Genomic DNA, 12,490 nt, shown 5'->3' with positions numbered 1-12,490 from the left:
TCTTAAACTTCAGCCTGTATTTCTTCTTCTTCTTTTATTTTAGCAATAATACAACAGCAATAGTAAATACAAAGGCACATAAAAATTAGATTAAACATCATTTTACTTCTGTTTTACCAGTTGTAGATTCATCTTACTATTATTTAAAAATAACTTTCAATAGGCTGCATGTGTGCGCACCCTCCCCCACCCTAATTTATTTTAATGTGCATGGCACAATGCATGCTGCTTTGTCATCGAGGAACTATAGATTGATTGTTTTGATTTATCCCATTCAGGTGTAGCTCATTGCACGGCGCATGCGCACTGCACGGCCGTCAGGTGTGGTCGGCAACGTAAACCTCTGGTGGTTTCACTCATTCTCTGCGTCTCAGTGGGATTGCTGCGACTGGAGCCGTGCAGATGTCTATGCTGGAGAGGATAGACTGGAGGGTGAGTGCACTCGGGGATTTTCCTCTTCCAGCTGACTTAGTTTAATTCAGCCTGCATCATGTTTATCGCTTTTGCTGCTGAGCCTGTATTTGTTTTATTACTTTCCACCATAATTACCTGTCCGCCATGGCGCTGCGCCGGGTGCGCTTTTGAATAACCACTGATTAATGCCAATAATGTCTTATTCTCTCTCTCTCTCTCTCGCTCACACTCTCACAACAGGCAAACCAAAAAGTAAATAAATAATAAAAAAAAGAACTTCGACTAATTTAATAGAGGCTGCTGGATTACTGAATTACAAACCAGTGATGCTGTTTATGGTCGAAATTAAACTATTTGTTTTTCCTATTTCACGATTTCTACAAAATAACCACAACACAATACATGTTTTTTTTTTTTTTTTTAATGAATTTTAATCAAATGACAACATATATAAATATAACACAAAAGAGTCCTGTAGACTGAGGCGTATCATGGGGGAATCACATGCAGTAAAAGTCACTGTTCTCACCACTGAACAACGCAAACACAGTCTAATATCCATGTAGGCCTATATAACGTAATGTGGGTTATATACCATGATATGGATAATCTATAGTATATGAATATAAAGTGCATGGCCTATAGTGACCTGCATATGGGCCTAGTGGTATTTGTTGGTGTTCAGTATGCATACAGGGACAATTTTGGATTTGAATTGGTTTGTTGTGAAAGGCCACCTCATAATTGACCCTTAAAATACTATTTCTTATATGGCAGTGCATGTGGACACTAGAACTGTAGCAAACCAAATGAAAAATCAAGCAGCAATAAACAAAAATAAGCAGAACTTCCTCATTGAATTGTGTGATATGTTTTTTTTTTTTTTTCTTTCCTCTTGCCGGGGCCATGGATGCATTTAGTCTTTACACCTGCCATCAGCTGAGCTGTTGTCACTGCGGTCGACTGTCATCAAAATGACAAGCTGAGCATCAGGATTGTTGAAAACATCAGCGTGCAGGCCAAGCGTGACTAACTTCCTTTGGGTCTGCTCTGAGTCTCTTCCAACGTAAAGTAACATTTAATCAGCGCGCATTTCACTTCTGCTCCGCATCACAACAAGCCGGGGACCACCACGCAGGAAAAAAAAAAAAAAAAAAAGATAATCCTCAGTCGCCCACGTCCTGTTGTTCCCATGGACAGCAGACCAGCACAGCGTGGCTGGACGGACGCCACAGGCTGTTATCCTAAAAGACAAAGGTCTGTCCGATAATCTCACAAATTATAATCAGACATTTAGCACTCGTCAAATGATACAAACCCAATTAATGAAACAACCCCAAACAATGGGCATGCAGCATATTACTTTCTTCTGAGCAGGGAGATATTTTATTATGCTGAATTTAAAAGGTTTAGAAATAAAATAAAATGACCTCAAAACTAAAACAATTCAATGTTAGTTAAGTCTTTATGATAAAAAAAAAAAAAAAAGAAAGGAGAAAAAAAAACATCTTTTGTCCTCACTTCGGGATTTGATGCATATCAAAGCTTCAAAGCAGCCTTGTTTTGGACACTGCAAAGCTCCACCAAAAATGTAAATGAAGTTAAGAAAGACTTGTTTGTTGAGATCCTTTGAGCTTTGGAGGGTTTTTTTTTTTTTTTTGGGAGAATGATGCCGCTGAGCCCTCGGGCTCTCTGCGGTTTGAAACAAGCACTCAGCCACCACTGTGAAACACCGACATCAAAATGTCATGGGTTCATTTCAATGCCTATTATCCTAGTTGGGCATTCCGATCAGAGAGCTGGAGTGTCTTATTGGTTTTCAGCTCAAAAATTACGCAAAGTCATTCTGAGTCATTTAACACGAAGAGAGCATGTTTTTAGTCAAGTTAAGTGGTGTGCATGGAGAACACAGTAAACTCTTATTATGATTATTAGGTTTTTATTATTATTATATTATTATTGTTGTTGTTGTTATATTGTAATTTTTATTATTATATTAGTATAACTGTTAATAATAATAATATTAATAGGCTAATTTAAAAAAGGACGGATTAAAATAATACTTAGCATGATTATATGTAGGCTAATTAAAAACACTTGCAATTCGTCATTTTTATCGGTATATCCAGACTTTAAAATCTGTAAAAAAAAAAAAAAATTAAATAAAAAAAAAAAAGATTTATAGGTTTTATTGACCTCATCACCGCCGCTTTGTGAAAAACTAGTGCACCTTTTCTGTCCTAATAAGCAGAACAGGATGTCGCTTCTCTTCCAGCTAATCGTTAAGAACACCTCGGCATTCTAGAATATCTCGAACCGAGCAATGTGATTGGCCGAGAGGCATTCTAGAGCGTCACAGCCTGATCATGAGATACTCCGTAACCTAGCAACCCCGTGACATGACTTCTTCCGAGTCCTGACACATGCAAAAAAAAAAAACATAAAGAAGAAGAAGAAGGGACAAGAGAAATGAGTTTTATCCTCAATAAGTGGAAGAATCTCTTAAGAACAATCACTTTGTTTCGTTCTAAGTATATCAGTAAGGAACGCCCTCCTTAAACCAGAGCCCACAGGTGTCCTTCTACGCATCTCACAGCCTGTCTGCCAGCTACTGGTGGGGCTTGAGGAGTTAAAAACAAACACAGTTAAACAAACTAGACCAAACTCACTGGAAGCCACGAACAGTCCGCCGCAGCGAAGTCAACGGGTTTAAGCAGTCTACCGCTGTACACACGGACAGAGTTGTGATTGGACGGCCGCCCCGCCAATCAGCAATGCGTCCATGTTCGCTTCTCCCTGACATCACCGGGCAGGGTGACGCCCACCCGGAGCGGCTGTGCAGATATAGTACAGTGCCCATGCCCCGCGCCGACAACACTGAACATCGCTGTTTTGTCCATGAGAGGGAGTCAAGCTTCTCATATGCGCAGTTTTCGCCCACTTCAACAACAGAGCTGCAGAGCGCGCTGGCCGGAGAGGGGGGGAAATATTGCTTGACGATTATTTTGTCTTATCGTGGCTGCGGAAACTCATATCTGTGGTTGGAGAGTCAGTCGGTCGGTCACTTCGCCCCTTCAGCCTTCACCCACACGCTTCACCTCCGAGCGCCAGCAGCTGAACACCGAAGGGGGGTTCATGATCTCCGGGAAGCTCTGCATTTTTTCATACCTGGATTAACTTGCAGACGACAATCATTTTTTTCTTTTGCTTTTAGTCTTTTTTTTTTTGTTTTCGGTAACGGAGGGCCCCTTTTCTCTGTCACTATGTTGTGGAAATTAGCCGACAACGTGAAATATGAGGATGACTGCGAGGTGAGTGTCGTGTACAAAAAACAAGGGGAGAGGTGTCTGTAAGATGCACATGGAACAAAAGTTTGCCATTCAAGTGAGTGAGATTAGGTAGATTTCGATTATATGCTGATGATAGTGAGAAGATAAGATTAGAGGAGATAATAAAAAATGGAAAACAGGCAGCGTAACATTCAACGACAGGGGGACCAAAAATGCCAAAAAAGTAAATTTTGGAGAAAAAAAAAGTTGAGAGACGTGTACAACTTTACAAGCAAGAGCCAGTTTTCAGAATGTTAAATTAAATAAATGTTGGCCCATGATAATAATTTCTATAACAACGGTACTAGACAAAATAATAATAACAACAACAATAATAATAATAATAATAATAAAATTTATTTTCCAGATGAATTTGGTTCATTACTAACACGTGAGAACATTTTAATATGATTTCAATAACCAACTCAATTTAAATAATAAGCATACATAGTTTTGTCTTTCTTTTCCACACTAGAGAATAATAATATAATATAACTGGTATGAAATTAATAAGCTGAACATAATGATGTTTGAACTGTTATCTTCAGTGGACATCATGCCAGGGGGTAACAGACACTTGAGTCCCTTGAGGGCCAAATGTCACCACTACCTGCCATCACGTTGCCAATCTTGTTGACGTCTCTCACGGCTGTCCTGTCTCCTCCGTCCCCCAGGAAAGGCACGACGGCAGCAGCAATGGGAACCCGAGGCTGCCTCACCTGCCAGCGGTCAGCCAGCACCTCTACAGCCCGTCTCCCTCCCTCTCACACTCGGCCAGTTCGGACTTCCAGCCCCCGTACTTCCCGCCTCCCTACCAGCCCATCTCCTACCCGCAGACCAGCGACCCTTACTCCCACCTCGGCGACCCCTTCAACATCAACTCCATACACCAGTCGCCCTCGTCGAACCAGCAGCAGCCGTGGCCCGGACGGCAGGGCCAGGACGGGCTCGGCGCGCACGCCAGGAGCGGATTGGCGAGTCAGATCCTGGGCCTGGAGGGAGGCTCGTCCGGGGTGAGGAGGGAAGGGTTTCGCCGGCCGGAGCTGCTGCCCCCACACACCCACAGCATAGAGTCGTCGGTTATTGGTGATAACATGGGGATGCACGACATGGGGCACGGACTGGAGGATGTTCAAGTGAGTGGATTTGGTTGACATGAGTACTTGTAAACCCCAGGGCGCTGAGGTGTTCCTGCCTGCCTGCCTGCGTGCGTGCGTGCGTGCGTGGGTGCGTGCATGGGTGCTGCATGAGTTCGCTTAATGACAGGTACCAAAACACCATAATGCATATTCAGGATACCGTTCAGGCAGGCAGTGAAACTATAGTTAATTCTTTTGGCAGGCCTGTATCAGACAGGGGCATTATTTTGATCACATAGGAGATTAAAAAAAACAAAACAACCAAAGGTCACTGTTATCAACTCATAAAACATCTAATTTATTATTTATCTTTGCTTTGCATGAAAGAGGCAACTAGAGAAAGAACTGCTTGGACCAACACTTAAATATTTTGGCAGAAATTAATTTCGGCTTCATCATTGCAGATTTTTATAAAAAATAAAAATGCATGTGATTGCTTATTGCTGCTTCTGCTCTTTTTTTTATCAGCATGTAGATGACCACAGTATTATTATGGCAGATCAGACAGTCATCAAAAAAGGTGAGTGTACTCCGTGTTGATGCTTAATCTAATTTTGGGAACCGCTATTATGGCCACTTGAAAAGAAAAAAGGGGGGATGGGGGGAGTTTGGGGAAATGCTGCCTGGGGTACATGTGCCTTTGTACAACCAAATAAAGATGCAGTAATTAATGGCAAGGGCTGAACATTTACTGTAAGGACTGTACTTTTTTTTTTTTTTCACTCTTTACATACTTGGAATTGTCATAACAATTACTTCAACAGTGGCATGTCAGGGCACTCAGTGCAAGAGCACAGCAAAGGAGGAGTCTTCTATTTGTACTTGCACTGCATACACTGATAATCCCCATAGCCACGAGATGCACTTTATCTAAGCTTGATATGATCCATACCCTATTCTGTTGGTGAAGGTGCTTGAATGGATGCCCAGTGGGAAAGAACTGATCCCTTTCAAAAAATGACAGGCTACTGACAAGACGTGAAAATTGAGCAATCTCTCGACCTCGGCGTTGAGTGTGAGAGAAGAGGAGCGCACTGAGTCGTCTTTAGGCTGTTTAAGCTCGCAATTGCAGCTCTTTTCAGTTCACGTTAACAGGAAATTACGGCGTTGATTTTGAAGCAGCGTTTGGCTCTGCAGAACCAGCTTTCGGCGGGGTGTGGCATTAGGCTCGCATGAGAAGGACAGTTTTGTAATTTGTTGGGACATGAACTGTTTTGAGGGAGAACTTATTCCCCCTGTTTTGTCATCAGAGCTCCATTTAACAGACTTTGTCTCAGAAAAGATCAGCTTGAGCAACGTTATAATACTGCTTAGCTTCCTACATTTACTTAAACCATAGATAGATAGGTTAAATTCTGTAAAAATCACTTTGATATAATATACAATCACATGAACACAGGTTTTGCCTTTCATTTTCTAGAATATAAACCTCATGCTTAAGCATCTCATTATCATGCCTGACCAATTTCACAGTGGTTAATTAATAAGTGTTTTTTTTTTGTTCTTTTCTAAAAGCATAACAGTAAAATGTGTGACAATATTACAATGCATAGTTACAAGCAGAAAGCCATTTGTGCAGCACAATAAATCAGCCAGTCTCCATTTGTTCCAGAAGTCAGAGTTGGCTCATTATATTGTTCCCATGCTCAAGGGCACGCTATGGGCAATCTAGGTTTCCCACTTGTAAACAATGGCATGTCATTCCCAGCCATGTGCCCCAGAGGAGCCTTAAAGTACCCATGTGACTCTGTGATTTTTGTCTCAGTATTAGGACTACGAGGTGGCAGGAACCTTGATCGCTTACAGAGGACTTATTATCAGGGGGGCATTCTTGCGGGTGAGAATGAAGATAGCTATGTTTTGTAGTGTGCTGTACTGTTTTGTTTGTCCGATGCCTGTCAATGCTTTTGTGGGGGTGTTAAAAATTTCGTTCAACCTTAGAACCAGCAAAGAAAACCCCAAAAAAACACAATGTCTAGAGCCTGTGAGACCACACAATAAACAGTACTTAGGTGTATCTGTAGCTTAGATGAGGGGCCGTCTGTATGTGTGTACCTGTTTGTGGATAGTGTTTGGCATGAGGACATTTTAGCTGTTTAACGCATCGAATGTTTGGAAAACCCAAACAATATTTCAAAAGTCTTACCCACAGCAGACAGTGGTTTTCTCAGTCGTACAGAGTATCATACACTCTTCCTTTTAACTACAAGAAAACGCAGATTCCCTGTTGCACAGAAAGGATTATGATGATTAGAGCTTATGTACATACACAGGAAAAGTGTGTATATAAACAAATTATATTGCACAACCAGAGTCTTGTCTTTTGTACTTCGCACTCTCCAGCTTACCCACGTATTTTTCCTCACCCTCTAGGACCTGTCACTCTACCCAAAGGCAACGCGCTGGGCCTTCCTTTCCAGAAAGAGTCCCTGCTGGGAATGGTATCAAACCCAACGGAGGTCTTCTGCTCCGTACCGGGTCGTCTTTCCTTGCTGAGCTCCACGTCCAAGTACAAGGTTACCGTGGCTGAAGTGCAGAGACGTCTGTCGCCCCCTGAGTGCCTCAACGCATCGCTCCTTGGAGGAGTTTTGCGCAGGTCAGAGCTCAGACGCATTCAACATGACAGCAGGACGGATTTAATGTTGTTGTTTGTAAAAGTACAGGCTAGCACAGAAAAAGAGCAGCACTGATTCACCAAAAAAAAAAAAAACAGGGCAACTAACCCAATAATTTCCTTGTTTTTTAATCAATATCTTCATTATCTACAAGCTGTCGGCAAAGCTGTCTAATTGTCTCAGATATGAATAATCATCAAACCGAGGAGTTCCAGCTCTAGTGATCTGTAGACTAAAGCTCAGCAGCCCATGGGAAAGGCTTTTTCTAAGGCACAGCCTTGCTCAGTTGCTCTGGCTCATCAGTTTTCTGTGTAAGGTTTGTCACATTCTTTGTGTAGGTCTGCAATTTTGGTTCTGTTCTTCCTCTGGGGATAAGTTACATCAACACCGTTAGTACCAATCTAAAGACTCTGTGGGTGTGTGTATCTGTGTTTGTCAGGGGCTGCAGCATAGACAGCTTTATCTGTGGCAGAGCAGTTGACCTTATGGCACATATGTTTGTGTGGCAGTCTGTTGAGGGACTCAGAGGTTACAGTATGCGCTCAACACCCCGGACCGGGGCATTTTGTGCTTGGAGTGCACATTTGCCACTTCCCATGTGCCTGTGTCAATGCTGACATACACATCCACAATCACAGACATTTTTAAGTAGGTCATATAGCAATAGGAGGGGGATCGTTAGCTGAGGGACAGGGCGGTGGGTGAAGGGGGCGAAGGGGTGGGGGTACTCGTACACACACACACACACACGCCTCCCTAAAGATTCACCCGCCATAGTGAGGGAGAGCTTGCCCGCCGGTCATGCGGAAACCTGAATTGGCCGTAGCAAGTGAGGAGCTGAAGTGTTTCTGCAAAAGTGTGTATGAGCGAATTCTCTGCTTGTTTTTAAATGGAAGCATCAGCTATGTTAGTGGTTTTTAGGTCAGAAGAGCCTGTTTGTGTGTTATTTATTTGTTATGAAGACTTCGCAATGAGACTTTCTGTAGAAATGAATGCAAGTTCTCCTCTGACGGAGTATTCCTGCAGCATGTTCTGCAAGCTGTGGATTTTGGGTGAAAGCACAATAATTATACAAAGCTATTCTGTTTGTTCCTCCTCATTTACGGTTTAAGTGTCTCCAAACAGATTCAAATGGAAGGAAAGTAGTTGTGATAATGTATGAGGAGGCTAACGAATGCCATATTGAATTATTAATCCTTATTAAACAATTTTTCCAGAAACTTTAACGGATTAATTGATGCATTAAACTCAATAAACTTAAACTTAATGTGCACTTTTTGTTCTCCTTCTGCAGGGCCAAGTCAAAAAATGGAGGTCGTTCTCTGAGAGAAAAGTTGGATAAGATTGGGCTCAACCTGCCTGCAGGAAGAAGGAAGGCAGCCAATGTCACTCTACTTACCTCACTAGTAGAAGGTATGATCTGTCACTCAGTAGTACATAACACCCTCTCAGGTGTAATTGCTGTTTGCAAAGACCGGAATGTTTCTCTAATAGTGTGAGAACGTTAATCTCACATTCTTTAAGCACCGTAGAGCATTTTAAGCCAAACGCCGTTCATTGTTGAAATACTCCATTATACAAAGATGGCGTGAGTTGTGCAAAGTTTTTAGGCTTTCATTTTCACATTAATTGTCCTTTTGTCTCCTTCTTTCAATTCATCTAAAACCTGAATGAGCTGATTGTCATCAGTCTTGAGCTGTCGATAAAGACTTGATATTTTCACGTCAGTAAGTGTCTGTGTAACACTAATGGATCAGCAGAGTGGCAAGCAAAACATTTCAGCGCCGCTTCTATCACTGGTCTGATTGCATTGTTCTGTATTCCACTGTACACAGTACTGTAAGCTGTATCGTCTCCGACATGCTCCTCCTTTGAATGGCAGCATTGTGTAACTTGGCAATGACAGATGACAGATGCGCAGTTGTTTGATGTAGTTCTGAGGGTAGAAAAAAAAATGGCGACGCAACACACATTCCCATGTCAATACTTTGAATTCTAAAAAAAAACAAAACAAAAAAAAACATCAGTCATACCTCACCCAGACAGTGATGCCTTACCATGAACACGTTATCGCTTTAATCACATCTACCTGCTGCAGGCGAAGCTAGAACATTTTTTTCCTCTCTTGCTCCCTACATGCCTAATTTTTATAAATGGGCTGATGATTCTGTGCAGGAGAAAGACCGGAGGCTTGTGTTATTTAGAGACCTTCAAAGCTGAATTAAGCCTTGTTATCTTATGTTCAGCTCGCCAGGAGGGCCTGCTGACCTTAAAGCTTGTGCTTCTAAATAGCTGCCCGTGGCCTCAAGTGATGTGCGTATCTATCAATAAGCAGTGCTGTTGGCGCCCTGGGCACTCTCTGCTAGCATTTATCCACATAAGCCCATTATGACCATGCAAGTCAAACCACCCTCAAGACGGGAAATATATTCATCTCAGTAGCTCTTGTTCCCCCAAGCTAGAAGACTGAGTACAGCTGATTATTCTGTAGTTCAACTGCTTCACTTCATGTGCCTTGATGCTTGTGTGTATCAGGCCCGAAATGGGGCCGCTAGTACAATGCTTCAAATTGATGAATTGCTCAAACCGGCTGGCTTACCATTTGATCTTTGCCCAGTATGTCAGAGGGCATTCTGATATAGTGTCTGCGAAAATAATGAGAGTCTTTATATTTTTATAAACACACAGTGTTTGTTTGAGACCACAGTCAAATTCAGTGTTGTCTGACTTGGGTGTAGAGATGACTGTCTTTTCTCTAACCTGGTTTGTTTTTCGCTCTTCATCTCTCAGGCGAAGCCGTTCATTTAGCAAGAGACTTTGGTTACGTGTGTGAGACAGAATTCCCTGCAAAGGCAATTGCTGAATACCTGGGCAGGCCACACGTGGAACGCAATGAGGTTAACTCTCGCAAAAACATGCTCCTTGCTGCCAAGTAAGTGTCTTGTCTGGATTTTTATCTTTAATTTGCACAGAAATATATGTCTAGCAAAGCAGGGCGTAGCAAGCTGACACATCTAGAACTTTTATCTACCTGGGTGTTGTAGTTTTCATTGATTATTGGAGGATTTTGCAGATTGAATTTCCCCGCAAACTTCCCCCTCAGACCACAATGAATCAGTAAACGTAGTTTCTTGAGGTATTAGCAGCCCTCCTAAATCACTCTGGTTTTCTACTTTCAGGCAAATCTGCAAGGAGTTCACTGACCTGCTCACTCAGGACCGCTCACCTCTGGGAAACTCTCGGCCGGCCCCCATCATGGAGCCTGGAATCCAAGGCTGCCTGACCCACTTCAGCCTCATCACTCATGGCTTTGGCTCTCCGGCCATCTGCGCTGCCATGACCTCGCTGCAGAACTACCTGAACGAGGCGCTCAAACAAGTGGACAAGATGTACCTGAGCTCTGGTAGCGACACCCAGGGATCCTCAGACAGTGGAAGCAAATCTACCGACAAAATGGACAAGCACAGGAAATGAGAGCTCAAAGGAGAATCCTTCTGAACTTGAGAACCCCTGAGTCCCTTAATCTTGCTGCCCTGTCTGCCCTTTTTGGACCTTTTGTAAAATCAATATTGATTTATAAGTATTGTCATTTTGAGAGCTGAACTTGTGCATGAGTGTGTGTGTGTGTGTGTGTGTGTGTGTTTACTCGCACTGTTGAATTTATATCATATAGTTTGAGAAGTTGATGATATCTATGAACTTGTCACGGCTGGCTGAAAATCAGTTGCCGTTGGCGCCTATGGTGAACGCCCGTGTATACCGGCCCTAATGGGAGCCCACCTTGTTGCGAACGCGATGCACACCATATCACACCAACCACTATGCAGCTCCACACAGTTACCAATGTGCTGATGCTACAACCATGAGACCTGCAATCTGTTGACAAGAGGACAAAAAAAAAAAAAAGAACAACGTGCATACTGTTTTTTTCTCCCTAGAGGACATCATTTCAAGATGAGTTGCTGTGGCTGTGAATTCCTCCCGGCCCCCCACCCCCTCCTGCTCTGTCTGGAGGCAAATCCACTGATTTCCTGTGTCTCAATGGACTTGCAATGGACAATTTTTTATATGAGAAAGAGAGAGAAGAAAATCCACTTCATTTTTTTGTGCGTTTGATTTGTACAACCACTTCAAAATGGCTCCAGTGTTATTGTGCTTTGTTCATGAGAGATGATTTGAATCTTATGTAGGCCTGAATGAGAAAAGACGATTTTTGGTTTGTCAGTCTGTCTTCGGTCAGAAACCAGAGACTTTAAAGCCTTTTCAGTGTTCATGTGGATTGCAGGCGTAGCAATGCCTCTATGCCTCTATTGTTACTCTATCTTATAAGCCTGGCAGCAAGAACATGTTATTTTTGTGACCATGTTAGGTATTCTTCATTTTTAGTATTTAAAAACCCAAAGTTACCATCAACCTAGCAACCAGTTCAGTCCTGCCAGAGTGTATGTATGTTGTGAGAATGTGGTGTGTAAATGTATATATTTCTTTCTTTAAAAATGTTTTTAATTAGACATTAAATTCCAAACATAGAATTTTATCCAGTGTCTTGTTCTGGATGTAAATATTTTCTAATTTATGTTGTAATTTAATGGGCTTGTGTAAATAATGGTATCACTCTGGTGTATGGTTTCACTTTTTATGATGACGTGTTCAACTTTTATAAATGGGTTAGTTTTTTATCAAGTAGAGGTTAGGAAGTGGGCATGATATACTTTTTTGAAAATATGTTTAAAAAAAAACTGTTTTAAAGTTTCAGGAAAAATAAAAAATAAAATGAAAGACTCTAGTCTGATTCAGTGAGTCAGTGATGTTGCTCAGGCCACACAAACACACAAGTACACACACGTTTTGTGCGCCATTGTTGTGTAGCCTCCTTTTCGGCCGCACTTCACTTAGGATGGTTAAGTCATGTGTTGGAAGATGTTCCTAATAATAAACGGCAAAGAAAAATCCCCAAACTAATGGGAACAGTAGCCATCATTATCTGCTCTGA

The 12,490-nt window shown here is 42.1% G+C and overlaps 1 protein-coding gene across 2 annotated transcripts; it reads left to right on the top strand.

Moving 5' to 3' along the window:
* Positions 1 to 389: 389 nt before the first annotated feature.
* tfap2c (transcription factor AP-2 gamma (activating enhancer binding protein 2 gamma)) lies at positions 390 to 11,588 on the top strand. Of its 2 annotated transcripts, none has more exons than XM_070844553.1 (7): positions 390 to 432; positions 4,418 to 4,879; positions 5,351 to 5,402; positions 7,256 to 7,478; positions 8,792 to 8,910; positions 10,288 to 10,429; positions 10,677 to 11,588. In XM_070844553.1, exons 1-7 carry the CDS (start codon positions 403 to 405, stop codon positions 10,969 to 10,971), a joined length of 1,323 nt encoding a protein of 440 aa, XP_070700654.1. In that variant the 5' UTR covers positions 390 to 402; the 3' UTR covers positions 10,972 to 11,588. The 2 variants fall into 2 exon arrangements, with proteins under 2 accessions (XP_070700654.1, XP_070700646.1); XM_070844545.1 differs by lacking the exon at positions 390 to 432 and adding an exon at positions 3,654 to 3,725.
* The last annotated feature ends 902 nt before the right edge of the window (positions 11,589 to 12,490 follow it).

This window comes from Pempheris klunzingeri, chromosome 2 (assembly GCF_042242105.1).
Source record: "Pempheris klunzingeri isolate RE-2024b chromosome 2, fPemKlu1.hap1, whole genome shotgun sequence".
In the NCBI taxonomy this organism is placed as follows: domain Eukaryota; kingdom Metazoa; phylum Chordata; class Actinopteri; order Acropomatiformes; family Pempheridae; genus Pempheris; species Pempheris klunzingeri.
The sequence above is the reverse complement of the archived record's forward strand: the minus strand, read 5'-3'. Positions and strand labels throughout refer to the sequence as shown.

What these genes read in the sequence shown, in the direction of transcription:
- tfap2c (XM_070844545.1), top strand. Translation starts at nt 3,678, where the DNA reads ATGTTGTGGAAATTAGCCGACAACGTGAAATATGAGGATGACTGCGAG. An exon ending in AATATGAGGATGACTGCGAG is followed by an intron (nt 3,726 to 4,417) that starts GTGAGTGTCGTG and finishes TCCGTCCCCCAG; the next exon opens with GAAAGGCACGACGGCAGCAG. An exon ending in ACTTACCTCACTAGTAGAAG is followed by an intron (nt 8,911 to 10,287) that starts GTATGATCTGTC and finishes TTCATCTCTCAG; the next exon opens with GCGAAGCCGTTCATTTAGCA.